Source organism: Balearica regulorum, chromosome 2 (genome assembly GCF_011004875.1).
Source record: "Balearica regulorum gibbericeps isolate bBalReg1 chromosome 2, bBalReg1.pri, whole genome shotgun sequence".
Lineage (NCBI taxonomy): Eukaryota > Metazoa > Chordata > Aves > Gruiformes > Gruidae > Balearica > Balearica regulorum.
This window is the reverse complement of record NC_046185.1, coordinates 163219143-163244817: the sequence shown is the minus strand read 5'-3', so window position 1 is coordinate 163244817 and position 25675 is coordinate 163219143. Positions and strand designations below refer to the sequence as shown.

The window sequence follows — 25675 nt, the reverse complement described above, 5'->3', positions numbered from 1 at the left end:
GCCCAGAGTCGTTCCTGGATCGGAAATAGCAGCTAATGCTCTGCCCTAGCCCGTAAGAAACAGATGTGGCTCTGTCAGCAGCCAAACCCATCTGCCTGCCCTTTACCTCGGCTCGGATCTGGCGCATCGAGTCGCGGTCTCTCAGGGTGGCAGTGTGAGGCGTCCGGTTAACGGTGTCAAAGTCAATTGTAATACCGAAGGCCACGCCAATCTCGTCGGTCCTGGCATAGCGCCGGCCAATGGATCCAGAGGAATCATCCACTTTGTGAGAGATGCCATTCCTGGTGAGTGCTTCAGCTGGAAGAAGCAGAGAAGGGAGGGATCGCAAGGACTTGTTACATACCTAGCAGGCAACATGATCCTAGCAGTGACCTCCCACAACATCACAGCACCACCTGAAGTGAGGCACCATGCATCCTGGTTTCAAGCAGCAGAGATCCCAATTTTTATTTTGACAGAAGATCCAATGTTCCACTCCCTGCCAAGGCTACAAGCTCAATCCCACCCCGCAGGTACACGACTACTCTCACAGCTCTCCACATTGCATTGCTCAACTCTCACCCAAAGAGCAAAGCCACCAACTTCTTCCACCTGTCATTACAGTCCCACAACTCTGCTTGAACTCAAAAACACACCAGCCTTAGGGGCACATCCAAGCATGGGGAGGCGAGGTCCGGAGCAGAACTGATGCCAACAGCAAAAGGCACTGTCTGACGTGCAGCCTATGTTCCTGTCCTTCATGTATTCTCTTTTAGATGGTACCAGTGGGCATTTTGACAGAATGCTTGGAGGCTCAGCAGCTCTGGGGCTAAGTCAATAAATTAACTGGCCAACAAGAGCAAAGAAAAGAACTTTATTCAAAAAAACCAAACCAACCACAAGCAAAAAAACCCCAACCACCAAATCAAAAACCCACTGCTCCCGACAGCTTCTCCTAAGCAGTGGGAAAGATTTCTTTTTGACACAGAAGGAAAAAAAAGAAATTTCTTTTACACTGCAAACCAACACGGGGAAGGGCAGGGAGTTGGGTTTTTTGAGGCTAGACTGAAGAGTTTGATAGATACCCAAAGCTGACTGATACCAACCACCTCAGCTGTTTTAGTTCGATGGCTCTCCCTTTGCACGTGAGACACCCACGTGATCCCGATGCTATTTCCTCCCTACAGCACTGAGGAAGAAAACTCCCTTCCCAGTGCACATCCCCATTGGAGCCACAGTGCTTAGTACACTTACACAATTCCTTGACAAAAGGCATGAATTCCTGATTCTGGCTTAGAGGAAGAACGGAGCACTTGAACGGTGCTACAACAGCTGGGAAGCTGAAGAACTAAGGAAAAAAGAAAAAGCACAAATAAATACAAGTTTAATGGTTAGGGAAGATTCTTAGGAGGCGAGAATAAGCTCTGACTGAGGTTGGAGGCAGGGTGACTGTTCCAGGGGAGTAACTGTCCTTCTGTAAGACATTAGCATTCAGGGCTCCAGCAGTAACACTCCACACTGCTGACACAGGATTGATTTTCTCCAGCTGTCGTCCGCTCCCCTTTCCCTCCTCACAGCCAAACGTTACCTCCCACCAGAAGAGGTCTACCAGTGCCCTCCCTGAAGAAAGTGAACCTCATTTAAATTACAGAAAAATGAAGGGTAGAAGGGTTTTTTCAGGAGTTTTAGTCTTACGCACAGTCGAAAGGGAAGAGTTCTCACAATCATCTCACTCCCTGTTTGATTTCCACAGAGACTACACACACAGAGCATATGCAGCTCAAAAGGTTTTCAGAACCCTCCACAGTCACTCTCAGGAAAAAAAAACAATGTGCCAAAAGGAGGGGGGAAAAAAAATATAAAATCTTTCCTGGCAATCAGCAAGGCTTGTAAGGGTACAGAAGTAATGCAACTGAGACACACCACAATACAGAGCAGCCCAGTAAATGAGTACTAGAAGGAAGGTAAGTCCAATATTTTAAGACTTCATGAGCAGTTTGTGATTTAAGCCAACTGCATCCTAACTCTGGGCTCCTGAATCCTGTTCCCCCACTAATCACATCCTGTGGCAACCAGAGACACTAAGGAGCGCTGTTATTTTTCTTTTCTACAATTGCAGTCTAGCAGCCAGAAACAACGAACAGGAACCAGCATCAACGTTACAGCCAGCTTCCTGTGGGGCACCAGCAATGGTGCAGAGCATCACAGTTTGGGCACTGGCTGGAAGAGGCTGGCAGTCTATATGTAACACACTTCCCTCTGGCCTCTGCTACAGTGAAGTTTCAGGCCAAGATTTTAGGGATGCCCAGAATCAGAGAAGGGGATTTCATTTCATGGGGGACTGAGGAAACAGTTAGTCTATTGTCCATCTTGCTGCACAGAAAGATGATTCCAGGAAAAGCAGCAGAGAGAGAGGAAATAAAACACTGAAGAGATGCCTTTCTCTGAGTGATGGGTCATTGCCAAGTGTGAATCCAGAAGGAGGAATTTCTCACCCCCTTGCCAGTAATACAGTGAGGACCTCATGCACACACAGCCCCAGAATGCTCTCAGTGCACATGTATAAATGACACGTACGCTGGCAAAACCAGAAATTCAACAGCCCACCTGGGTTTTCCCATCTCTACTGTGTATTGTGCAGTCTTATTTTAGTCCTCCCCCTGGATGTTAGGAAAAGCAAATGCTTGCAGCTGGTTTTAAGCTGAGGCCCAGCCACAGAAAAGCTCACCGTCCTCTGCTCATCTCCTTCCCGGATGTGGAATGTGTGTTCAAACACTGTGTACATGATCCTCCCAATACCAAATGAGGGTTCAATTACATTTGGGATGATTTCTTCCACTGGAATACAAAAGAAGCCATGTCATCATTAAAGAAGAATTTATACACAAAAAAAGATGTGTTTACTGAAGCTGCCTTTCTGCTCAGAAGTTCTGATAACATGTAGCTTAGCACGTGGAAATAAGAGGTTAAACATTTCTGCTCTAAATACAAATACCTGAAGTAGACATTTGGACTTAGTCCACGCACAGAATGTATTTAGGCTGCAAGTAACAAGTCAGGGCCCCTTCTCTGGCCCCGAGAGCAAACAGCACAGCACAACTTGCATCCACGCAGATAAACCCGCTTCCACTTCACAACAGCGAAGCCTCATCCAAACTGTTGACTGGGAACAGTCTCTGCCCCACACCAAGCCACAAACTATGTCCAGGCATTGTCTGGGAGAGTGCTATTTGGCATAGACCAAAACTATGCCAGGGAATATGCTAGCAATTAAACAGCCTGAACGATGGCAGGGTAATGCTCAGTCCCTGGCCCATTCAGTTTAATGTACAGACATGGCCTCAGTACCCAGCAGTCTGAGCAGAGAAGCATGGAGCTTCAGATCCAACTCAAATTCCATTAAAGACACTCTCCGTATTCTCGTCTCGTTCGGCTGCCTGCTTCAACACTGCTCCCCTCCCTCTTCTCCATCCCCCTGCAATGTATCACGAGAGTGGGAAAGAACAAGGATCAACTAGTTAGTGTTCGCAAAAATTCTCAGAAGACGTGATGTGCTACATTATTATACACCCGTCATTCTCCCCAGTCGTTGCCACACATCTGTCAAAGAGGCTTTTTCCTCCTTCTCCACTCTGTGTATGGAAGGAAGGAGCTCAATGGACAGCTGCCCTGCTCAGACAGTGCAGCTTTTTAGAAAAAGCCCAGACAGCAACTGGACAAGAAACAACAATTATAGGCATCAGCTGCTTTTGAAAATCAAGGGCAGAATCCAGCTCTCCGGCACTGCACCCTATCTTGCCTCCCACTCTATGTGCCTAGAGAGCAAATCCTCCTCAATTAAGCTGGGGTAGGACTTTACCTTCCTAAAGGATAGTCTTATTTTTGCATTGACCAACCAGTTTTCAAGACAAGAGAGGGGGAAACCATAAGCTTTGGCTGCTGTCTGCAAGCAAGAGGCAAACTACCAAATTTAAAGGAAAACCAGCAACTGGGGTTCTACTTGCTGGCCCCAGCAATACGACAATCACTAACAGTTACGAGTCTGATTCCTTCTTTGAAGTTGTGACAAAGCAAAGCCTGGCACAGCAGCAGCATGTGCTGAGTGAAAGGCACGTGGACATTTCAAAGGCTCAGCAGCTGCACAAACAAATATATTCTGCACACTCCTTCCTAGGAGCATTTATCACATTCCCAACCTAGGGCAGGATGATCCACTCGTTACAGTATGAACTGGGGAAAAATCTACCTCAGTCTCCAGCTCTGTCAAAGACTTCCCAAACGACCTTGGGTGAGGCGCTTACAGAGCTGGCTGGAAAGACAAGACTTCTTTGAGGAACTAAATCCATGCATTTTGGAAAGTTACCTTCTAGCCCCATTTCCCACATCAGGACAAAAGCTCTGTGGAGATGCAGTTGCTGACCAAAGCTGATGCAATTATCGACCACCAGAGGAACTGACTGGACTTGTCAGCTTAAAGAGTCTGGTCAGCACTGCAGCCTGGCGAGCTGGCAGATGCCGGAAGACTTGACTCCAGGCAGTGGAGTGACAAGATGAGCTCTGAGCGCAGAGATCTGCTCACAGCCCTAACCACAGACTGCCACAACCCATCTGCTGCACTGCAATGGACTTGAAGATGAAAGCCCCCAAAGCTGGTGCACCTTCCCCAGCTCCTCCATCACTACAGCAGCTGGTTCTCTGCATCACGTGGGACCTTCTAAGTCCTAGAATGTGCAACTGAAGCAGTATGAATATAATACGCCACCCAAAGTCTATTACGTGGGTTACTGAACAGACCAGGCGAGAAGTGGGCAGACAGGCCTGCATCAATGTCACTGAAATCCTACTGCTGTGTGAAAGCTTTCCAACTCTCTTAAATTGTCAAATTTCACAGAAATAACATCTGGTCTTTTTCCTGTGCCACTGTACAATACTAACAGCACAATGCAACTAATACAGTTCACATTCAAAGTGCATCCTGATCTGCCTCTTATTTTTGATGACTGAACAACAAAGATACAAATTTACCATGTAATGTTTTCTGAAATCTCTTCACAGTAACCATGTCCTTTGTTAATTGAAAAGTTTTCCCTTCAGTTTCAACAGTGAATTCCCTGCAAAAGAAAAAAGAAGTCACTTAAAAGCTACAGCAATAAATAAACAAGTTATATTTCCTAACAGGTCAGCTGACTTTAAGAATGGGACAATAGAAGCCAGGGCAAATCCCAGAGATGAAAGAAACATGTGTCATAACCATTAAAAGAAAACTACGTTAATAATAAAATTACTCTATCTACAATAAAAGCAACCACCTTCATAATCACAGTGAACTTAGTTGTGGTTAACAGCCTGAAGCAAAATCAGTTAGGAAATGGAAGAATCTCAGGATCAAGCATATACGCCAAAAGAAAAAAAAGGGAGACACCCAAACAGGCACTTGCTACAGACTGTACATCTGGTCGAGGGCATGGACTTCTCAAAAACTGCGCTGTGTCAGAATTTTCACAGATACCAAACAAAGGGGAGGATACAGCACAGTTATTTTATTGCTTATTTCTAAAGCTTTTGATATTGTGGTCTTCTAACTACTTTCTCTTGCTCCTTGCTAACTTGCAATTAGCACACACTCCTTGCCAAGGAGAACTCAGGCTGTATTGACCTATCCCACTTACAGGAAGTAAATGTCTAACAGAAAACTGCTGCTGTGAACCTGAGGGCTTCACATCATTTACACAAACGTGGTCATATGAAAGGCAGGTCTAACATACTGACACTGTCAACATGTACTCAGCAATGGTACCCTCCTTGCTCAAGCATTCAGAGCAGTGCAATATAAAACCCAGTGTGTTTTGTGTGCTAATCACCTACATTTGGATCTGATACCAAACAAACTGAAGTTTATACAGGGTTTCCTCTGACAGCAGCTACAACTGGATGCTGAATTTAAATGCAACCATGATTTGCAGTCCGCTATCAATTCAAACCTGGTATACTGCTTATAACTCATCATTGAATCATTTCAGTGATTGTGAATGGAATTCTAGATGAACTAAATTCACTTTCTTCTGGTTTTGATGTGTGTACACATCACCATATTCTGTTTCTCTCCCTATTTTGAGTGCTACTGTTTTTTCTACACTTTCATATTTAGAAATGTAAAAGAAATAAATCTTAGCTCGGGGCGGGGGGGGGGGGGCGGGAGAAAAACAACAACAACAAAAAAGATGCAAATGTTACCATTCTGGAACATATTCATTGATCCTACACCTTCTGCACCATTTCAAGCAGGAAATTAAGTTTAATTTTTGTTATTGCACAATTAGCATTCTCACAACATATACAGCTGTTGGCCTGCTTTAGCCAAATTTGACAACTGTAGAGATCTCTTACGTTTCCAATTCCTACATGTGTTAGGAATACAGGCAGACAGATTGAGGAAAAAACATACAAATTGCTGCTCCGATAAGTCAAAGGCTGTAACGGGTTCTAAAACATATCACTAACACTGGAGGATGCCCACACAAGTTTTGCTTCTCATTTAACTATTTTGTTCCATCATTCACAGAATTATTTGATTAATTTTAAAATGAAATTCAAAACCATCTGCCAGCCCTGGTCAACTCTCAAACCCGAGTAGGGAAGCTGGTAAACATTTCCCATTTCACTGAGGTCTCTCTCTTATGGGATTGATCCTACTAAAACCAAAAGCTCATTCCCATGCAAGTAAACAAATATTTGAATACTATGGTTACACATTTATGTGTATACATCAAGAGATTCTATATGATGTCAGGAGAGCAGACTTTGGCCTCTTCAGGGATCTGCTTGGTAGAATACCATGGGAGAGAGCCCTGGAAGGAAGAGGGGCCCAAGACAGCTGGCTAATATTCAAGGGTCACCTCCTCCAAGCTCAGGAAAGATGCATCCCAACAAAGAGCAAGTCAAGCAAAACCACCAAGAGGCCCCCATGGATGAAGAAGATGCTCCTGGGCAAAGTCAAACAAGAAAAGGAAGCCTACAGAGGGTGGAAGCAAGGGCAGGTAGCCTGGGAAGAACACAGAGAAACTGTCCAAGCAGCCAGGGAGCAGGTTAGGAAAGCCAAAGCCCTGATAGAAATTAGTCTGGCCAGGGATGTCAAGGACAACAAGAAAAACTTCTATAGGTATGTCAGTGAGAAAAGGAGGATGAGGGAAAATGTGGGTCCCCTCCGGAACAAAACGGGTGAACTGGTTACCCAGGATATGGAGAAGGCTGAGGTACTCAACGACTTCTTTGCCTCAGTCTTCACTGGCAAATGCTTGAGCCACACTGCCCAGGTTGCACAAGGCAGGGACTGGGAGAATGCAGAACCACCCATTGTAGGAGAAGATCAGGTTTGAGAATATCTAAGGAATCTGAAGGTGCACAAGTCCATGGGACCTGATGAGATGCATTCGCGGGTCTTGAGGGAACTGGCGGATGAAGTGGCCAGGCCACTCGCCATCATATTTGAGCAGTCCTGGCAGTCCGGCCAAGTTCCTGCCAACTGGAAGAGGGGGAACATAACCCCCATTTTTAAGAAGGGTAAAAAGGAAGACCCAGGGAACTATAGGCCGGTCAGTCTCACCTCCGTGCCTGGCAAGATTATGGAGCAGACCCTCCTGGAGACTATGCTCAGGCACATGGAAAATGAGGAGGTGATTGGTGACAGCCAACACGGCTTCACTAGGGGCAAATTGTGCCTGACAAATTTGGTGACCTTCTATGATGGGGTGACAGCATCGGTGGATAAGGGAAGGGCAACTGATGTCATCTACCTGGACTTGTGCAAGTCATTGGACACTGTCCCGCATGACATCCTTGTGTCTAAATTGGAGAGACGTGGACTCAATGGATGGACCACTCAGTGGACAGGGAATTGGCTGGATGGTCGCACTCAAAGAGTTGTGGTCAACGGCTCAATGTCCAAGTGGAGAACGGTGATGAGTGGCGTTCCTCAGGGGTCTGTACTGGGACCAGCACTGTTCAACATCTTTGTTGGCAACATGGACAGTGGGATCGAGTGCACCCTCAGCAAGTTTGCCAACGACACCAAGCTGTGTGGTGTGGTCAACATGCTGGAGGGAAGGGATGCCATCCAGAGGGACCCGGACAGGCTGGAGAGGTGGGCCTGTGCAAACTGCATGAAGTTCAACAAGGCCAAGTGGAAGGTCCTGCATGTGGGCCAGTGCAATGCCAAGCACGACTATGGGCTGGGCGAGGAATGGATTGAAAGCAGCCCTGAGGAGAAGGACTTGGGGGTATTGATTGATGGGAAGCTCAACATGAGCCAGCAGTGTGCGCTTGCAGCCCAGAAAGCCAACTGTGTCCTGGGCTGCATCAAAAGAGGTGTGACCAGCAGGTCGAGGGAGGTGATCCTGCCCCTCTACTCTGCTCTGGTGAGACCCCACCTGCAGTACTGCATCCAGCTCTGGGGGCCCCAGTACAGGAGAGACATGGAGCTGTTGGAGAGAGTCCTGAGGAGGCCACGAAGCTGATCAGAAGGATGGAGCACCTCTGCTATGAGGACAGGCTGAGAGAGTTGGGATTGTTCAGCCTGGAGAAAAGGCGGCTCTGGGGAGATCTAATTGTGGCTGAATTCCAGTACCTGAAGGGGCCTACAGGAAAGATGGTGAGGGACTGTTTATCAGGGAGTGTAGTGACAGGACAAGGGGGAATGGGTTTAAGCTGAAGGAGGGTCGATTTAGATTAGATGTTAGAAAGAAATTCTTTACTGTTGGAGTGGTGAGGCACTGACACAGGTTGCCCAGAGAGGTTGTGGCTGCCCCATCCCTGGAAGTGTTCAAGGCCAGGTTGGATGAGGCTTTGGGCAACATGGTCTAGTGGAGGGTGTCCCTGCCCGCAGCAGAGGGGTTGGAACTAGATGATCTTTAAAGGTCCCTTCCAACCCAAACCATTCTATGATTCTATAACCAGCCATGATGAGGTGGAAGGGACAGCATGTTTCAGATGATCCACTCAGCCTACTCTCAGGAGGAAGCTGGTTTCAAGTGGCTCAAACTAATCCAGCAGCACTTCAGGAACCCTCATCAGAGGTGTCAGAGAAGGGTACCATGCACACGCAGTCAGCTCACCCTTTCTCATTGAGCAGCTGCTCCATCTCGGTGATGTAACACTCATCACATATGGAAAGGTATTCCATCACCACCTTTGCATCCTTCTTATAAGCTTTGCCAATGGCTCCCTTATTTGCCTCAAACTGAACAATGTTGACTGTTCTGTACAGGGCAGTTAAGGAGTTCAAGATGACAGAAAGCAGGGACTGGATCTTTTGCTATGTCAAAGCTAATTGCTACATGACACAAAGAAATCTCCTCTGCTAGTGGATTAAGGAACTTCTCTCCAATAGAGGAAAGCAACAATAAAAAATACTGAAGGGCAAAAGGTCACAAATTTTGAAAGAATACAACTTTTTTTTACAAGTACAGCTAGCAGCAGAACCATGGTGTGACATGAAGTAACCTGGAATAGTAACCCCACATTCACATTTGAACCATGCTTGACAGTCAAAACAGAGCCTAGCATTAAGCTAGAAAAAAAACCCAAGCACAATAGTAAATCCCTTTTGCCCACCTGAGTAAAGTCACCCACATGCTCAATCCTTTCCAGGTTATTTCCCAAAGTCACGCTCGTCTGCTGCTCTAGGTTTACCCTGTTAAATTTACAGATCTAACTTAAAACAGAGGTGCACAGCTCTCCAAAACTCTCTCACTGTCAAATCACTTTTCACTGCACGAGAATCTGGTTTATTCTGAAAGGATATAGGTTCTTTGAGAGGCTTCTCAGCTATAAGAGGAACTTTGGTGGCACGGGCATGGCAGGAGAGGTCATAGCAGGAACGATCAGCACAGCCAACGATCTCAATCCAACCCTGAAAAAACAGAAGTGGAAGCTTTTACCAACTCACTTTTTTGTCCACTTAACCATCAAATATGTTTATTCACCCTTAAGCCCTCCCTGCTCCCATGAGTGTTTTTTCTACATAATTAGCTCTGTTACAATAAGCAGCCCTCACTCACTAGTTGCTCCTTCATTTGAATGATTCCATTTGTTTCCAGAGGAAACGATCAGTTATCTAACCAGTGCCTGTGTTCAGGGCCGGGTTTTCCACACGACTTGGCAGAACGCAGCACTGTGCCGATAGCTCGGGGCTGGGGCCAGAGTATACAATCCTATCGCTCACATGCTATAGGCACACGAAGACATCGTGCCCTGGGGGCTCTGCTGCTCCGCAAATACGAAATAGACAGCAGGCAACCAGCCACACTAGAACGGCCAAAAGCTTGGCCTGCGAGCTAGTAAGACACAGCTCATATGCAAGGGAAGCACTTCTTTCAACATCTCAGCATGTATGGCAAAGAGGAATCTCAAAACACCATTCATACACACGGAACTGATGAAGCCTTCCAACACTTGCAGCAAATACAACCACCACCTGGATTTTCTAAAAGATAATCCCATAAAAGAAAAGGCATATGAGCTGCTTTCCATTCACTCCGTCACATCAGCATGAGGATACAGTCAGATGCTGCATAGATTTCCAGTCTGCAGTGATATAGCAGGGTGTCAGGAAAGGTATGTGAACAGCAGAAATCCCTGTTCTGGAAAAAACATGGTGTTCCAGAACATCTTGGGAAATTTTAAACAAATTGAACCATTAGGGTACTACAGCTACTTCTCAGGAGGTTTATTTAACAACTTTATAGAACGGATTTTAAACCATTCAGTGTAGTTAACTTCTTACTACAGAGCGCCGAAGGCTTGTATAAACATTTTTGGTCAGAGTTAAATGACAAACCAAAGCGTGAGTCCAGCTCACAAGGTGGTTTTGTCATGCCCCTGGGATTGCTGTCTTCACCTCTGCATGAGGCTGTTGGACATACTGCTCTGTGAGTGTTGTCCTGATCTGTGACAAAGCTTGCAAAGTTTATTAATCTTATTGTGACCCACACATGTCGAGCCTGTTTTGGGCTGGCTGGAAAGAAAGGCTGCTATCTACAGTCAGAAGAAGCCATTCCTTCTATTGTTTCTACAGGGCTTTTCTATATGAAGACAATCACTCATCCAAGCTGTAGGAATTTTTTTGTTCATATTATTTTTGTTCACATTCACATCATTTAGTGGAATTTTACTGGCTACTATGGCTCTAACTAGCTGTAATGAAACATTACTAGTGATAAGCCTGTTTCAGCTCCTTAAAAGAAAAGAGAGAAAACAAAACAAACAAAAAAAACCAACCAAAAAACCCTGCATGGGCAAAAACCATCATCCACACATAACCTCCTCAGCCCTCGGTTCTCCCTGCCCATAAATAAGGCTGTCTGAACCATTTGAAGCCTTGACCCATTCCCTGTGTGGACACCTTTGGCCGAGCACGCTACCAGTTTGGCTATCAAACTGATCAGGACTGTGGATGGGGTCTACCCATGTAAGGGTCACTGCAATGTCACAGGCTAACCCCGTAGACCTCAGCAAAATCCCTTCGATCTTTTGATCCTTTATTGGAACAAGATCACACAGAGTTCTCTAGCTATTTTCAGGAATCTGCACACACCCCAGATGCCTTGGAAAAGCTAACCAGGAAGAACGCGCACTTCACTACATGAGGGAAAAATAATGAAATAACTTTTTCTTTCTTTTTTTAACTCAGATTCGACTAAAAAGTAGATTCTGTACCCTTAAAGAGGGTAATGACTTCTTAATCAATACAGTCTAGTTACTACACCTTCTAATATTTCTTTTGAAACTATCATTCCAACTGATATACTTGGCTGAGATTTCCTGAAGAGGCTGAAAGCTCTCCAAGAGAGCCTAAAATGAGTCTAAGAGCCTTGCCCCTACCTACCTACTGCTGGTTTACTTGAAAGAAAAAAAAAAAAAAAAAAGAAGACGACATTTTTCAAAATCCAGCCAACAATATAAGAGAAAAACAAAGCATCCAACAAGGCCTGAACTGAAAAGCTCTTAACCTCTCAACAGGAAGCTAAAAAATCCTTGGGAAATTTTTCTCCCAGCACCTGCTGTCTGAACTGGTAGGAGTGAACTCTTATTTCTCACAGCTTGGTAGTGGGAATGGAAAAGCAAGCATTCTAGCAGGAAGGAATCCGCCCTGGAGTAACTCTAGCAAAACAAATCTTTCCCTGCTGCTTTTACAGGGGTTATAGTCTTTGGAAAGCACCGGGACCTTTCCTTTAACTCCAGGTGAAATTTTACCACTGCAATGTCCACGAGCAACTTAAGGCTCCACCAGAGGAGTCTGAAGCATGGACCTACAAACAAGCACGAACAGTTCAAAGAATTTGTAAGGACTAAGGATTCAGAACATTTGCACTGCAGTAAGTGTGTTCATACCAACATGTGGCTAGACAGAAATCAGACTCATATCCTTAGTTTTAAAAAACAAGAAATAAAACGGAGCCCCTCCCCGCACTATCAACAGATCTGACAGGGAGTGCCACTTGCTGTTTTGCTTTGCCACTTACATACGATGTTTTGGACTCTGCATCCCAGCAGTCACAGGCATAATGAGCCATCTCATTCTCCATGTGCTGTCGGAAGCGCAGCTTCCCTGGGGATACACCGACCTTTGTAAGGAAGAGGTAGATTCTGCCAATGTAGTAACCAAGAATGGAGTTATTGATGACACCCTGGAAAGGGAAAAAGAGGAAGAAAAAAAACCTCATAGACATTAACTCCTAAGGAAGCAAAGTCATCATCTGTTGTACTTCTGCAGACAACTTGACACATTACAGACAGCACTTCCTGCAGCTGCCTGTGATAAAGTACTATGTCTCCCCTGAAACTATTACATCTTTTCAAATTCACCTACTGCCACTGGCAGTATCTCCATCTGAGCAAAACAGCAAGTTATTATTGCTCTAGGACTCATCACTGATAGTTTCTGAAGATCACCCACTTGAAAATACTCTGCTGTATCCAACAGTGCAGCCACTGGTATTACAGCAGTGCATGGGAATTGCAGTTATGGCTCAGGACCCCACAACAGCTGCACCCTACAGTTCACAGTTACAATACAACAAGGGGGTGGTGGTGGTGGTGGTGGTGTTTATGTTTTGGGAGGGTCGTTTGGATTGGAGGGGCAGAGCAGGGTTTTGGTAGGGGTTTTTTATTTGCGATTTTGGGGGAATGGGGGAAGTCAGTAAACTTAGTTATTCATAACTTGTATGCAAGGAGAATCAGGTAGCAAAACCTCAACGTGCAAGCTACGTACTGATGGGGGGCAGCAGCTGAGAATTAGATTCCCAGTCACTGCCGAGTTTTTGGCAGATATTAGTATTCCTTACCATTCCTCTCCCATTAGGTAAGTGTGAAGCTTAATCTCTAACCACTATCCCAGCACCACTTGCAGCCTTTCATTACTGATAACAAGGGCCAGGCTCAGATCTCAGTCACACTGGTTCACTGAAGAGAACTGACTCTTAAATCTGGGAGCAAACCCCAGCTGGCACCAACTCAACAGTTTGTAATTTAGCCTTGAGAGCAACCTTCAAGAGAGCAAGCTCCATGTACTTGCAAGAGGAACATTACCTGTTGGACAGCATCTCCCAGCCGCATTACATGGGCAGACTGCCCGCTGACCTGCGCCTTGGAAGAGTACAGGAGGATGTTGAGATCTGCCACATTCTGAAACTTGGGGTGATTTTTCTCACTGGGATCCACAAAGTGCTCAATTTCTGCCATGGTGAATTCCCTAATGAAGACATAAACAACCACGTGTATTAAAGATTTTCTGTGTTAGCCACAGCCCTTCTAATAACTGATTATGCTTTAGCTTCTCACAAGCAAGTCAGTACTTTAAAAACATAAGCAAACTCAGAGCTAAGATAATCTATAGACTGGAACATGAACCAGTCTTGACACTGGATTTATTTTCATCTTCAAATTCCTAATAAAACTTTCTACAAATTCATCCAGGGATCTCCAGGCCATGGTTACCACCACTGTGATTCAGAGCAGAGAACACCACCTTTGGAAATACTTCCAGAAGTTCTCCGGAGTTTTCCAGACTGCTGTGATGCCCATATTAGAAGCACACATTTCCTACAGGGTCATGAAGAGTAATCCACTGATTAATTCAGTAGCCTTAACTCATATCAGAGGTGCCTAAAATAGCCAGGTGAGGTGATAATTTCTTGAAGATAATTATACTGCTAAATCAGCAGTGGTGCACATTCTCTTTTAAGAATTTGTCTTTAATACATCTATACTTATACATTGATTCTTAGCCTTCTTGTCTGAAATCACTTTACATTGAATTAGGTTGTTATCAAGAACCTTTAAAAACGCTCTAGGTAATCATTAACTTTAAATCACAGGCATCAGGATGTAATTTGCTATGATAGCATAATAACACAGTCTCCAATAAATGCACCACAAGCACATAATTTATATTTGACTGAAAATGCATTTCAATGAGAAAAGTTCTCATTTCCAGATGTGCAAGAGAGAACAGGAGGACTGAGAAAATTCCACAGAGGTTCTTTAGTGCTAATGCTGCCACTGCCTCTCAGTGACATCTATGGCACCATATTAACCAATTACCAAGTTTACAACACATACTGCTTGTGGTATGGCAGAACCACACTGACTGTGCATGGGAGCTCTTGTTCCAAATTAAGACAGAGGAGACTTCTGTTCAGAATAGTTCAGTTGAAATACAGTTTATCCTTAATGAAATGCAATAATCACTTCTACCCTGAGACAGAAAGCTTTGAAAGTAATTCTCAATAACGTTGAGCTTTCCCGCTTGACTGTTCCTGGGACGTAAACACATGTCCTGAGTCAGGTTATCTCCCAAGTTCCTCTCTGTAGTAAGTCGCAGAACTGCAGAATCTGCAGAACTGAGACTGGAAATACTTCTGCAAAATGAATCACATTTTGATTCCGATTTCAGTTTTCAAGTAAATCACGTGAACGTAATTAAACAAGCAAAGTTGCATACCCTGTAGAGAACACAGCTACCTTTAATATGATTTGTTTAGATTTGAAGGAAGCCAAATTCTGTTAGTAAAACTGAGTTTAATCTAGGTGTTTCTAATACAACAGCTATTTCAGAGATCCTACTTTTCACCAGCCAGGCTTAGATAGAATTCTATAGTTAAAAACTTAATCGAGTTCTTTGCCCATGAACCCGGAGACTCACTAGGCACATTATGAGGAGTCCTCTGGAAGAAAGCACTAGCGTGGAACAACCATGTACAAATGCTGGAAGAAAAGAAAGGTGCTACCTGCTCCCAGGCACCCTTCTGTTGAAAGAAGAAATTTGCAGTACCTCACTCTGATAAGGCCGGAGCGGGGTGAGATTTCATTTCTGAAGGAATTTCCAATCTGGGCAGCAGCAAAAGGCAGTTTGCCTTGGTTAAACTCCAGAAGGCGTTTGAAGTTGAGGAATATTCCCTGCGCAGTTTCTGGCCTCAGATAGCTGAAAGGAGACAGGGAAAAAAGGAAAATTCAGCAAGATAAAAGGATGGGGAAAGCAGTGAGAAAAGAAAATCCACAGTTATTACAAAACTTAAAGGTGGTACTTTTTCTCTTGAGTCTTTTAACTCCAGACACAAAATAATGAAGCAATAGACCGAGGGGGAAAAAGCAAACAAACATCAGCACTCCATCGTTACTCCCAAAAGTAAACTGGACGACTTGGATGCTTTTGAGATGCAAGCAGAGAATGGAAAAAGGCATTTGAATGAAATACAGTGGCATCAAGAAGGTCGCACGGAATGCAGCCTCCTTGCCTTTGCGCTGTACCAGGCTGTTTACAAACACGGATTTTGCAGGCAAACCATGACTGCACCTCTGCTGTTACACAAACTGTGAAGTGGCTTTAGTGTAAGGCCCCTACATCCCCTACAGTGATTTGAGACTTCCACAGGGGACACCACCTACACAGACTATTTCATGTACTACACATATGACACGTATCTCCAATCCCATCCCAGAGCACATGCAAATATCACATTTTGCACTTTTCATTGGGGGTTCAGCTTTAGTTTCAGAGACCCCAACTCAAGACAACAGCCTCTACAATCTCACACACTAACTACAAACACCTACCAAATGATGCTACCACTGGATCACCCTGCTAACTAACTTCATCCTGAAACAGGTACACTGAAGCATGTTCTCTATAGCCATGAAGTTGCTGACAATTGGGAACCCAATATTAACTGTCTTTATGGAAACAACTCCAAGCAGTAAGGGCATTGCTGTGATCCAATTAGTCTGGCTGCTTCAAGGATTTTCATGACTCTGCAACAGCTCCTTGCTTCTCCTACCTTTCACCAAGAGTACAAAGTGAAATGCCAATGCCAGCACAATGCCAGCCTGCCAGAGATGACTTGGGACTGAAAGGTAGGGGAAGGCTACTCAAGAAAAAACTGAGTATTTCAATCCTGTTGAGACTTCATTTTTATTCCAAGTGATGTATGAAGAAGGGAGAGTGTGAGCAGAATGAGATTAGTACCTACCCAGGCATGTTTCCTCCAGGCCCAATGGAGGTCTTGAACATCAGATTGAAAGAAACAGGAGGGGACAAGTCATTCCCAGTGATGGGTGATTTCACGTTGTAGTTCACAAACAGATCTGCAAGTTCTTGCTGGCCGTAATTGTCCAACTAATATCAAAACACAGGAGAATTATTACTAGATAACAGCAATGAATTATGCCCTTTTCATCTTCTAGTGAGCACGATCCACAGCTCTGAATCACCTGCCCAAAATACTCCCTTTTAACCTGAATTTTCAAGCAAGCTAAAGTTTGAACCAATGGTAAAAGAATAGACTGCACATCTGCAAACCCGTTTTAGTCATATAGGTCCACAACTCAGCCATACCACAGGAAGTCTGAAGGCTAGACAGAAATGCAAGCACTGAGCATGAGAGTGGGCGTAAAGCAGAAGAAAAGTCATTGGGACTGCATCACCACCCACCAGTAGCTTCTTTTGAACAGTTTCAGCTAAAACCTGGGGAGCAGTGTGCTGGGAAGGAAAAAAACACAGCAATGAGAGTGAAGAAAGCTGAAATTTCTGCAGGGCTTTGTCTGCATTCATTTCTCTTTCTTCTGCTGCATGAAACACAATATAGATTCATTCAAACTATATATTGGATGCTTCCTTTCAGAGCTGTTCTGCATTTTAGTTAAATAGAGCAAATCTGCAGCACAGGGCTTCTTGGTGAAAGATTTTCCATTTGCTCTGAAAACAATTTGGTAACAACTGGACATTTTCACAAGTGGGATAATGTCAGCCCCTTGCAGGACCCTACCTTCCTCTCTCTCTGAAAGATGGGAATCAAGCAGTAGTAGAACCACAGATCTAACTGCAATCTAACCACACAAAAGTCGCAATTTCTGACATTGTTTTGTGCATTTATGTACTAGCCTTTTGCATATGTACATTTAAACGTAGTTTCTAGACTTAAGGACCATAGAGGATCTATACTGAACAGTATAGCAATGATTTAACACTCAAGTTTTAAATCAAATTAGCTGCTTCTAGCATTAATTGTTGTGATCCTTCACACATCAAAGAAAACTCAAGACAGGAGATTATTAATAGAGGGATTCCCCTAAAGGATGGTCAAAGTTCAGTGTTGTAGTGCGGAAAACCAAATGACAGCTGCTCACTGACGCAACACACTGAAAAAAGTTGCTCTTTCTGGAAGGAAATATTCATTCTATGCATGGCTCTGGAAGCATTTATCTTCGAAGTCATGAGAAAAAAAACATTAAAAACAAAGTAAGAAAAACAAATGACAAAAATAAAGGCAAACGTTTCTACAGCTGCTCAGCAATGTCAGCCTGGAGCACCAACTATTCTCATGAGGATAAAAGTAAGTATCTATGCAGGGTGCTAGAGACAGAGGAGAAAATCTCAAGTGCTTCAAAGCTGAGACAACTTTAAAACATACCAATTCAGTGCTCAGGTGATTCAGAAAAACCCTGACAAAACTTCTTATCCATCTCTGTTCCTTTGTGTCATACAGGGCGGATTCAGAAGAAACAGGCCTTTTGCCAGGGTGTGAGGTGGAACACAGCAGACCAGCTCCAAGGACAGAGCTTCAAGCCCTACCAATCCAACATTCAAGAGACTAATATAATAGCAATAACTCCCCAAAACAGCAGAAGAAGGGAGATGAAATTCACCAGCAAGTTTACAGTATTTGTTAACCAGTAAGTTTTCAGTATTTAGGAACATGTACAGCCTATGAGATCACTGAGGTAAAGATTTCTGAGCACGTTTCAAGACATAGAAGAGACACTGCCTCTGGACTAGGTGCACTGCATTTCCTCTGTTACACACACATCCCTGAAGCATTCACCGCCTCATGCAGGCACCTACCTGCGTTAGAACATTTTCCATTTCTGCCTTTTTTTCTGCTGTGCACTTCTTGTCAGACATAAGCTTTTTCAGGTGAGCTGTAAGCAAGAAAAGTATGTAGTGAGTTTATACTGCAACCCCATCACTGACCCAAATCTAAAGGTAGACAGATCAGAGGGATCCTCCAGCATGAGTGTATGTCCACCATTTGCCTTGCTTGTGTCTGTCAGGATAACTCCACTCATGTCAGCAGGGCAACGCTGACCTACAGCTGCAGAGCTGCACCAGTTTGCTGTACCGTGTGCCACAAGGAAAACAACAGGTCCTTATCTAGCCTCTTTCCAATACTCGTTCCTCTAAACCCAAGCAGTAGCTTTGTAGTCCCTTTCTCCTTATTTTCTTTCTATACAGACTGGAAATTAAAAGCAACATCTGATCCCAAGCCAGCAAAGCTAATTTTATCCAAATGGACTCAGAGGCACGTACTGAGTTGGTACAGTAGGGTTAGATTGCATTCTACTTTAAAGCATAACATTCTCCATGAGATACAAAGGCAGACAGTGATGCCAAGACTTCCCACTCTCATTTGAAAAAAGCAATCTGACTTTTTAGTGGCAGTAACAGCAGGTGGCTGTTCACCAGTGATGGGCTGCAGAAGAGACAAGGACAGTCATCTCTGTGATGCTGTTCAGCGTGCAGAGTGGGCAGAGGTTAGATGGGCTTCTTTTGTTTTTTTTAATAAAACAAAAATTCTAACTGAATATTATGAAAACAGCTTTCATGCCAATATAGATATTTCTACATACTTAACTTCCAAGGAAAAGCCAGAAAATTAGGGACCACAACCCACTTAAACATAGAGCGGAACAATCCTTCCTTTCACAATGGAGCTGTACATGAAAAAGTTTTCAAATAGGTTTCTTATTTCTAAGATTCCTTCATGTGATTTTTTTCCCCGCTGTGTTTTAAACAAAATTTAATCAATAACCAGAAAGAAGTGTGAGGACTTTGCAAACCTAAGAAATGCCTGAAGTCTATTTAACATTCCCAAAAGCCAGTTGAGTTCTAAGGCATACGAAAGTCAGCAGCTGCCACATAACTAACCTTTGCATAGGGAAGCATGCTCTGTCTCCTTATATCATCATTACATCATTTCTCAGTTCTGAACAAAAAGCAACTGAAACTCAAGAAAACTAAGATCAGAACACGGTAGAGAACAGGGACCTTGTTATATAGAGAGTCCTCAGCTTAGACAACACAGTAATCTTTTATAGCCTGATGACAGAGGGTTTTATAAAAAGGGACCCAAGAGTGTTTTTATTAGAGATCCTGTACTTTATTTAAGACACTAACACAGCATTTGAGTGGAACTGAGAACTTATGGGATCTTTGTTATGGTATGATTAATGAACTCCAAACACAAGTATGAAAGACTGGCTACACCAACTGGCGTTCCTTGAGAAAGATACTCTTTTCCCATGTTTGTACCACTGCAAGGAATCCCCAAGCCCACCTAACCTTGGAACATAACCAAACCTTTTAAGAGATGATCAGCACGAAAACATTCCCCATTCTTCACATCTTTCACCATGAAGTCAGCAAACTTGTCTACATGGCCGGAAGTCCTAGAAAAGATGATACAAAAAAAGGAACATGAAAGCTGACAGCGAACAGCCCCAGGTCCTGTGTGATCCCAGCAGATAGACCATTATCAAGAAAAGTCCTTCAAACTATGTGTCCAAACTATGCGTCCAAAAAAATCTCATCTGTGAGAAAGTATCAATACATCTAAATCTTAAAACGTGTCACTAAGATGACACTTAGCACCTTTAGGGACTGTATCATGATCAAAGCAAGACATAGATGTAGTTATGAGGAGTAACCAGTAGTTCAGGTGGACAGATTCCCACTATTTTATAATAGTGATCTGTGAATGCTTCTGCCTGTTATGCTGTGACCCAGACAAAGTAACGCAGTTGACGCAGCTCAGACTCTCTTTCCAAATCTTCTGACATATTTAGCAAACTTGTTGGAAGTCCTCGCAGAGACAGGTGGAGGTGAACAGCTTCAGAGTCTAAACTATGCTCTCACCCTTGAAGATGGTCGCTCTACCTGGTCTGTGGATAAAATAAGGGCTACAATCCCCTGGGCTACAGAAGCATCATTTGCATTCAGAGCTCAATTAAGACATTGTATCTTGCCATCCCTTCACAGAGAAGGGAAGGATGGTCAAGCAGGCTGGCCACTGTCCTTAACTATGACCCAGGTGTCCCAGATTTAGGCAAGTCAGCTAATCCTTTTTTTTGTCGTCTTGATCTTTTAGAAAAAGGAATAATGGCAATTTCTTACCTAATGGGACTGCTAAGAGACATTAAGACATTAAACTCTCAGACATGAGTCCCACTGCTCTCCCTGATTTATGGAACAACAGTTTCTCACACTGACCTGTGCACTGATATCTAATTATTTTGCACTGCAATAGGTATTAAATTGGGTGACCCAGTCTCAAGATCCCTGTGGGTAACTTTACAGAAGACTGTAAAAAGCAACTATGACCAGAAATTACATGCTGCAGAAAAAAAGACCCATATTTACTTCAGAACTGGCTCTGGCGTGAGCATAGTACAGTCAATCTCCAGGATTTGCTCTTCCTGAATAAAGTGCTGTCTCCATGCCTGAATGATGTTGTTCTTCAAAGCACACCCAACAGGCCCAAAGTCATACAGACCACTGACACCTGCAAAGAGAAAAAGGTAAAAAAATGTGGTTGGTGCAAGACTGTATGAATCCACATTGTTTGGAGGAAATGTCCTCCCTTCTCACTGTTTCCATCCGTTGGTTTAAGTCTGAGGTCATTTTGTGAGCATGAAGCATCAGCTTCTCTGTGCTAAACAGAATATGGAACGTGGCTCCCTGTAGAAAGCTTTTTACATAAAGACCCATAACATAAAGGCTGAAAGTAAACTTCATGAACCACTGAGGCAGACACTGCCCTATACACTAACCCATACAGTTCAGTCGCAGAGTGCACTGGGGTGTCAGGTAGTGGTAGAAGCTGAAACTAATAACTACCTGCAATCAACAACTGTAAAAGCTACACTTCCTCCACTAATGGATTATATTTTGTGGGACCAATCTATCTGAAGGAGGAATCTGAATACAGAAGTGATAATGCATGTGCCAGAGCAATATGTTATTGTCAGCAATAAAGCTTATCTGCCAATCACTAGTTTAGGCACAAAGTTGAAAAAAGAAAGAAAAAGCCAGTAAAACAAACCAGAGTATTTATTTTAGTATCTTAGGTGAAAGAGCAATAACCATACAGTCACTGTGCTGCCCCAAGCTGCCTCAAGCCAACTATCTGAAAAGGTTTAACAGCCAAATTTGTTCACGTGTTTAATAAAGTTCATTGACAAAGTTCATTAAGGTAACAGGTTCTAAAGGTCACAGTAGTTTTCAGCATTATCTTGCCAAGAAGGGCTCAGATAGAGATGAATTGTTACAGAGAAATGAGCTGATCACCACCTTAAACACCAGAAGACCCTACTCCTCCTCAAAGAAACCATCTTCTACAACATAATGCTCAGAACATGCATCCTAAAGTCCACTCATTTACATTCAGAAAGCAGAAGACAAAATTTGAGCCCCCTCCCCACCTAAACACTTTAGGAAGAGGGGACTTTTGAAAGGTTTACAGACACAAGCAGGAAAGTTTAAAGCCAACTTTGAAAAAAAAATATTTTATGTTGTATTAATATAACACTGCAAGAGTACAGCATTTTGCACAGCTAGAAAGACTGGAACATTACCCTAAAGGAATTAAAATGTAAATTTCTTCAAATCCGTACCTCCATAAATAGAAAAGGCTTGATCATAGAAAAACCTCCTTTTCAGGGTGTCTTCCATTTTAACTCTGTCCACGATGTCATCTTTGGGCTGTAAGGCCAGCTCCTGTAATTCAAGCAAACCAAAAACAGTTAATACCTCCTGTTTCTGGCAGGAGCTGAAATCCTCTCAATTCACCACTATGAGTCAAAAGTCTGTAAAGACCATTTTGAAGTAAAGGTATCCTGCCAACATGCTCCTTTTCTAAAGAGAAATGGTCACACCGAGATTCAAGCGCTCAATTACGAACGTGATTGTCTGAATGCAGCATTTTAGACACTCGGAGGTGGACTCATCTGCCCTAACTTTCAGACAACTAAGTCTGAGCTACTTATCCTCAGCCTTCTTTACAATCAGTGGAGAGAAACGGCAATTTCTAAAGCATTTCTTCTGATCCATTTCCCTCTCCCGACTATAAAAAGACCTTAAAATGACTAGCTCAGACTACAAACATCTGAGTGTATATGAAGCTTTCAATAAAGTGGTCCTCACATGAAAAGATTTTTTACCACGAAGACTATGAACACCATCACCCTTGTGCTCTGCCAAAGGTGTGTATTTAGCTACTTGTACAAAGAATATCTATTTGCAAAATGTATTCTTTAATAAATATGGCCCCCTGCTCTCAGAAACTTTAGTTACAGAGTGCCTAAATGCCCTGATAAGATTCCATGAAAATGTTCTACAGCAGACTATTTCATCTGAAAACCCACAATTTTTGCAGCCAACTCCATTAGTAAAGTCAACAGATTTGAAAGATTTCTTCAACAAAGATGTTTCGATAACTAAAGCAGTTAAGCCCAGAAGTTAAATAAATTAATTCGGATCCTCCTAAGTGGCTAACACTATCATTTTGAACAGCCTTTCAGTAATAAAAAGTACTGTATAACCAATAATTTCAAACTTTTCTTTTTTTAGCATCTATAAAGACAAATAAACGTGGTCTAATATTAAAAGCACTGTACCTCTGCTGCTCCCATGAATTAGCATGAGCCAAGGAGTAACTTTGCACAAGAGACAAGTCAAAGACAGGTAGAGAGCACACACAAGAGCAAGCACCAGAACAGTACTTTTAAAGCAGGGAAAGGGAATCCATTTGCCACTCTCTGCCCAAAAACATAGAATCACATTTCAGAACAGCTTTTGCCCAGAGACAGACAGGAGGAGAATAACAGTGACACGGCCCAATTCGGAGCTGGCAGGGAGAAATGGCCAGCAGCACAGGAGTAACTGGAGTAGTTACAGAAATCTGTAGAGCCCCTCTTCTACCACCAAAAGACAATAGCTAGTGAAAACTGGTGCAGAAGTCACAGAAACAGTCTCTTCTATCCAGCATACAATCATAAACATATCCTAGAAGGCAGAAAAGTGTCTGTGTTAGCCTTTGAGGGGAAGAAAGATCCTGTATAGCAGCGGAATCATCCACTGACTTAAGATACGGTTTGAGGACATAAGCCAAGGAATTGTAAACATTCAACTGCTCTGCCCTGTTCAAAACTTCAAACTCAGCGCCAGTCTGCTACCTTTAAGTACGTATCACAGAGCTTTAGCAGTTGCTGGTACAGCTTTCAAGCCAACAAGCATTCACACTGCTGCTTTCTGCAAAAGTTCCAAGTGGCTATGATGCATCGCTGGAAACACTGTCAATAAAGAAAGACTATATTGGAGTGCTGCGCTCAAAAGGGCAGATGCAGGGTTTGCAAGGTCATTCTTACACTGACAGGGATACAGCCCACACAAATTGTGTAACTGGCAAGTACGTCTCTACACTGCATCCTACAGGCACTCTTCCAACGTAAAGGTGGGGCTAACAGGGATACCAAGATTCCTAACCTGCCTTGCTACATCTCTCTGCGTTGAGCTTCCGACGGCTGGGAAACAGAATTGGGAAAACATTTAGAAACTATTTACGCCAGGACGACCTAGCTATCAGTACAGGTTTCATGCGATGGTTTCAAAGCACAGTTCTATGCTGTAAGTTAAAAAAAAAAAAAAAAGACATCTTTTTACTCGGGTTAAATGTATGCAAACAGGTTGCCATAATGCCAGACCTGAGAGAGTGTGCTAACTGTTCAGTCACACAACTCTGTAGGACAAATAGGGTCAACTGTTTTCAATTCAAGCATACTCGCATTCTCACAGTAAGTTAGTTGTAAGCAGCGGTATATCTATTTTAAGAGTACCACCAAAGCACAACTACAATCATTTTTCTATGAAATACAAATTAGAAAGAACCTCGCAGCTTCCTCAATCATTATGCACATCTGACTGTTTTTATGCTATGGAAGTTTCTTTCTGTTGTTTCAGTCTGAGGGTGGAGAGAAGCTTGCAGGATAAGGAAGTTTATTTTTACTTGTTTATTGATGTAGAGACAAAACAAACTTGAAGTTCCATGATTTTGTTTGCAGAAAGACTTTTCAGAGCACAACAGCATTTAAAAAAGGGGCACAATTTCAATACACCCCTCTCCAAAGCTGAGGAAAACCATAGGCCATTTGAAATGGCTCCAAAAACTTTGTTTAAACTGTAGCAAAGGAAATGTTTTTTAAAGAACAATGTTCTATGCCAGTCTGGGAATTTAACTACTGCACAAAGAATCTGAAGATGAAAGTCACTACAGTGAACAGCGTGTATTCTCACTGTGCACAAAAAAGTAAACAAGGATTAGCAACACATACAGTGAATTTCAGCTTTGACTATGAACAACCTGAACTCATATTTATTCGTTCACACACTGTGATTTAATGCTAATAGATATTAGCGTAACAAATAAAGAAGGAAATTGCCACTAGTCGGAAACTTGCAAACTATTTCAGAAGTGATTCAAACAGTCTACCCTGCTACGATTGTTCAGCCCAAATCATTACCGTAAAAAAAAGTATTAAGTAGAGATTTCAAGGCTTTTCAGACAAAACCATGGAACTCAAGTTTAATTTCCAAACTCACCTTTGCTTCTAGGACCCTCTTCCGAGCTTTGAGCTCTGCTACAGCTTTGTCTACATCCACCTGGGGAGCTTTCTCTTCCTTCAGCTTCCTTACCAGCTCTCCCTAGAAGGAGACAAAACACAGGATACAGATTCTTTCTTTGAATGCCATAGAGAAGAACTCTCCTTCTTTCGGCTCCCCTGGCAATCCAAAGGGAGGGTTTTGTCCTGCCTCCACGCAGGTCTCAAGAGGCTGCTGCAATTGGTAGAAGTGAGAAACACTTAGGCATATGAGAGTTAGCAGAACTAGACAGCATTAGAGAAATTCCACCCCCACACACTATTGTTAAGTCCCAGACCTGTTATTAAATCTCAGTGTGCAAATATACTCCTGCATGTACCACTTCACAGAAGATTTCCACAAATCCTAGTTTTCTATCTTTGAGGATGAACTATACGGATTCTTAAACGGTCAATACAGGCTTTGTGCTCTCTTTCTCACTAATAAGGCTTC

The 25675-nt window shown here is 43.2% G+C and overlaps 1 protein-coding gene across 1 annotated transcript in view; it reads right to left on the bottom strand.

The window, feature by feature from the left end:
* GARS1 (glycyl-tRNA synthetase 1) overlaps window positions 1-25675 on the bottom strand; it is a 31232-nt gene that overhangs the window by 2119 nt on the left and 3438 nt on the right. Inside the window, exons 2-16 of the mRNA XM_075746777.1 lie at window positions 25184-25285; window positions 22201-22303; window positions 20948-21089; window positions 19889-19977; window positions 18374-18450; window positions 16503-16648; window positions 15308-15457; window positions 13564-13726; window positions 12498-12662; window positions 9774-9886; window positions 9090-9230; window positions 5005-5090; window positions 2708-2817; window positions 1234-1327; window positions 107-297 (exon numbers count right to left, since the gene is read on the bottom strand). Of these exons, the coding sequence (XP_075602892.1) occupies window positions 107-297; window positions 1234-1327; window positions 2708-2817; window positions 5005-5090; window positions 9090-9230; window positions 9774-9886; window positions 12498-12662; window positions 13564-13726; window positions 15308-15457; window positions 16503-16648; window positions 18374-18450; window positions 19889-19977; window positions 20948-21089; window positions 22201-22303; window positions 25184-25285 (1872 nt within the window). The remainder of the gene's footprint in view (window positions 1-106; window positions 298-1233; window positions 1328-2707; window positions 2818-5004; window positions 5091-9089; window positions 9231-9773; window positions 9887-12497; window positions 12663-13563; window positions 13727-15307; window positions 15458-16502; window positions 16649-18373; window positions 18451-19888; window positions 19978-20947; window positions 21090-22200; window positions 22304-25183; window positions 25286-25675) is intronic.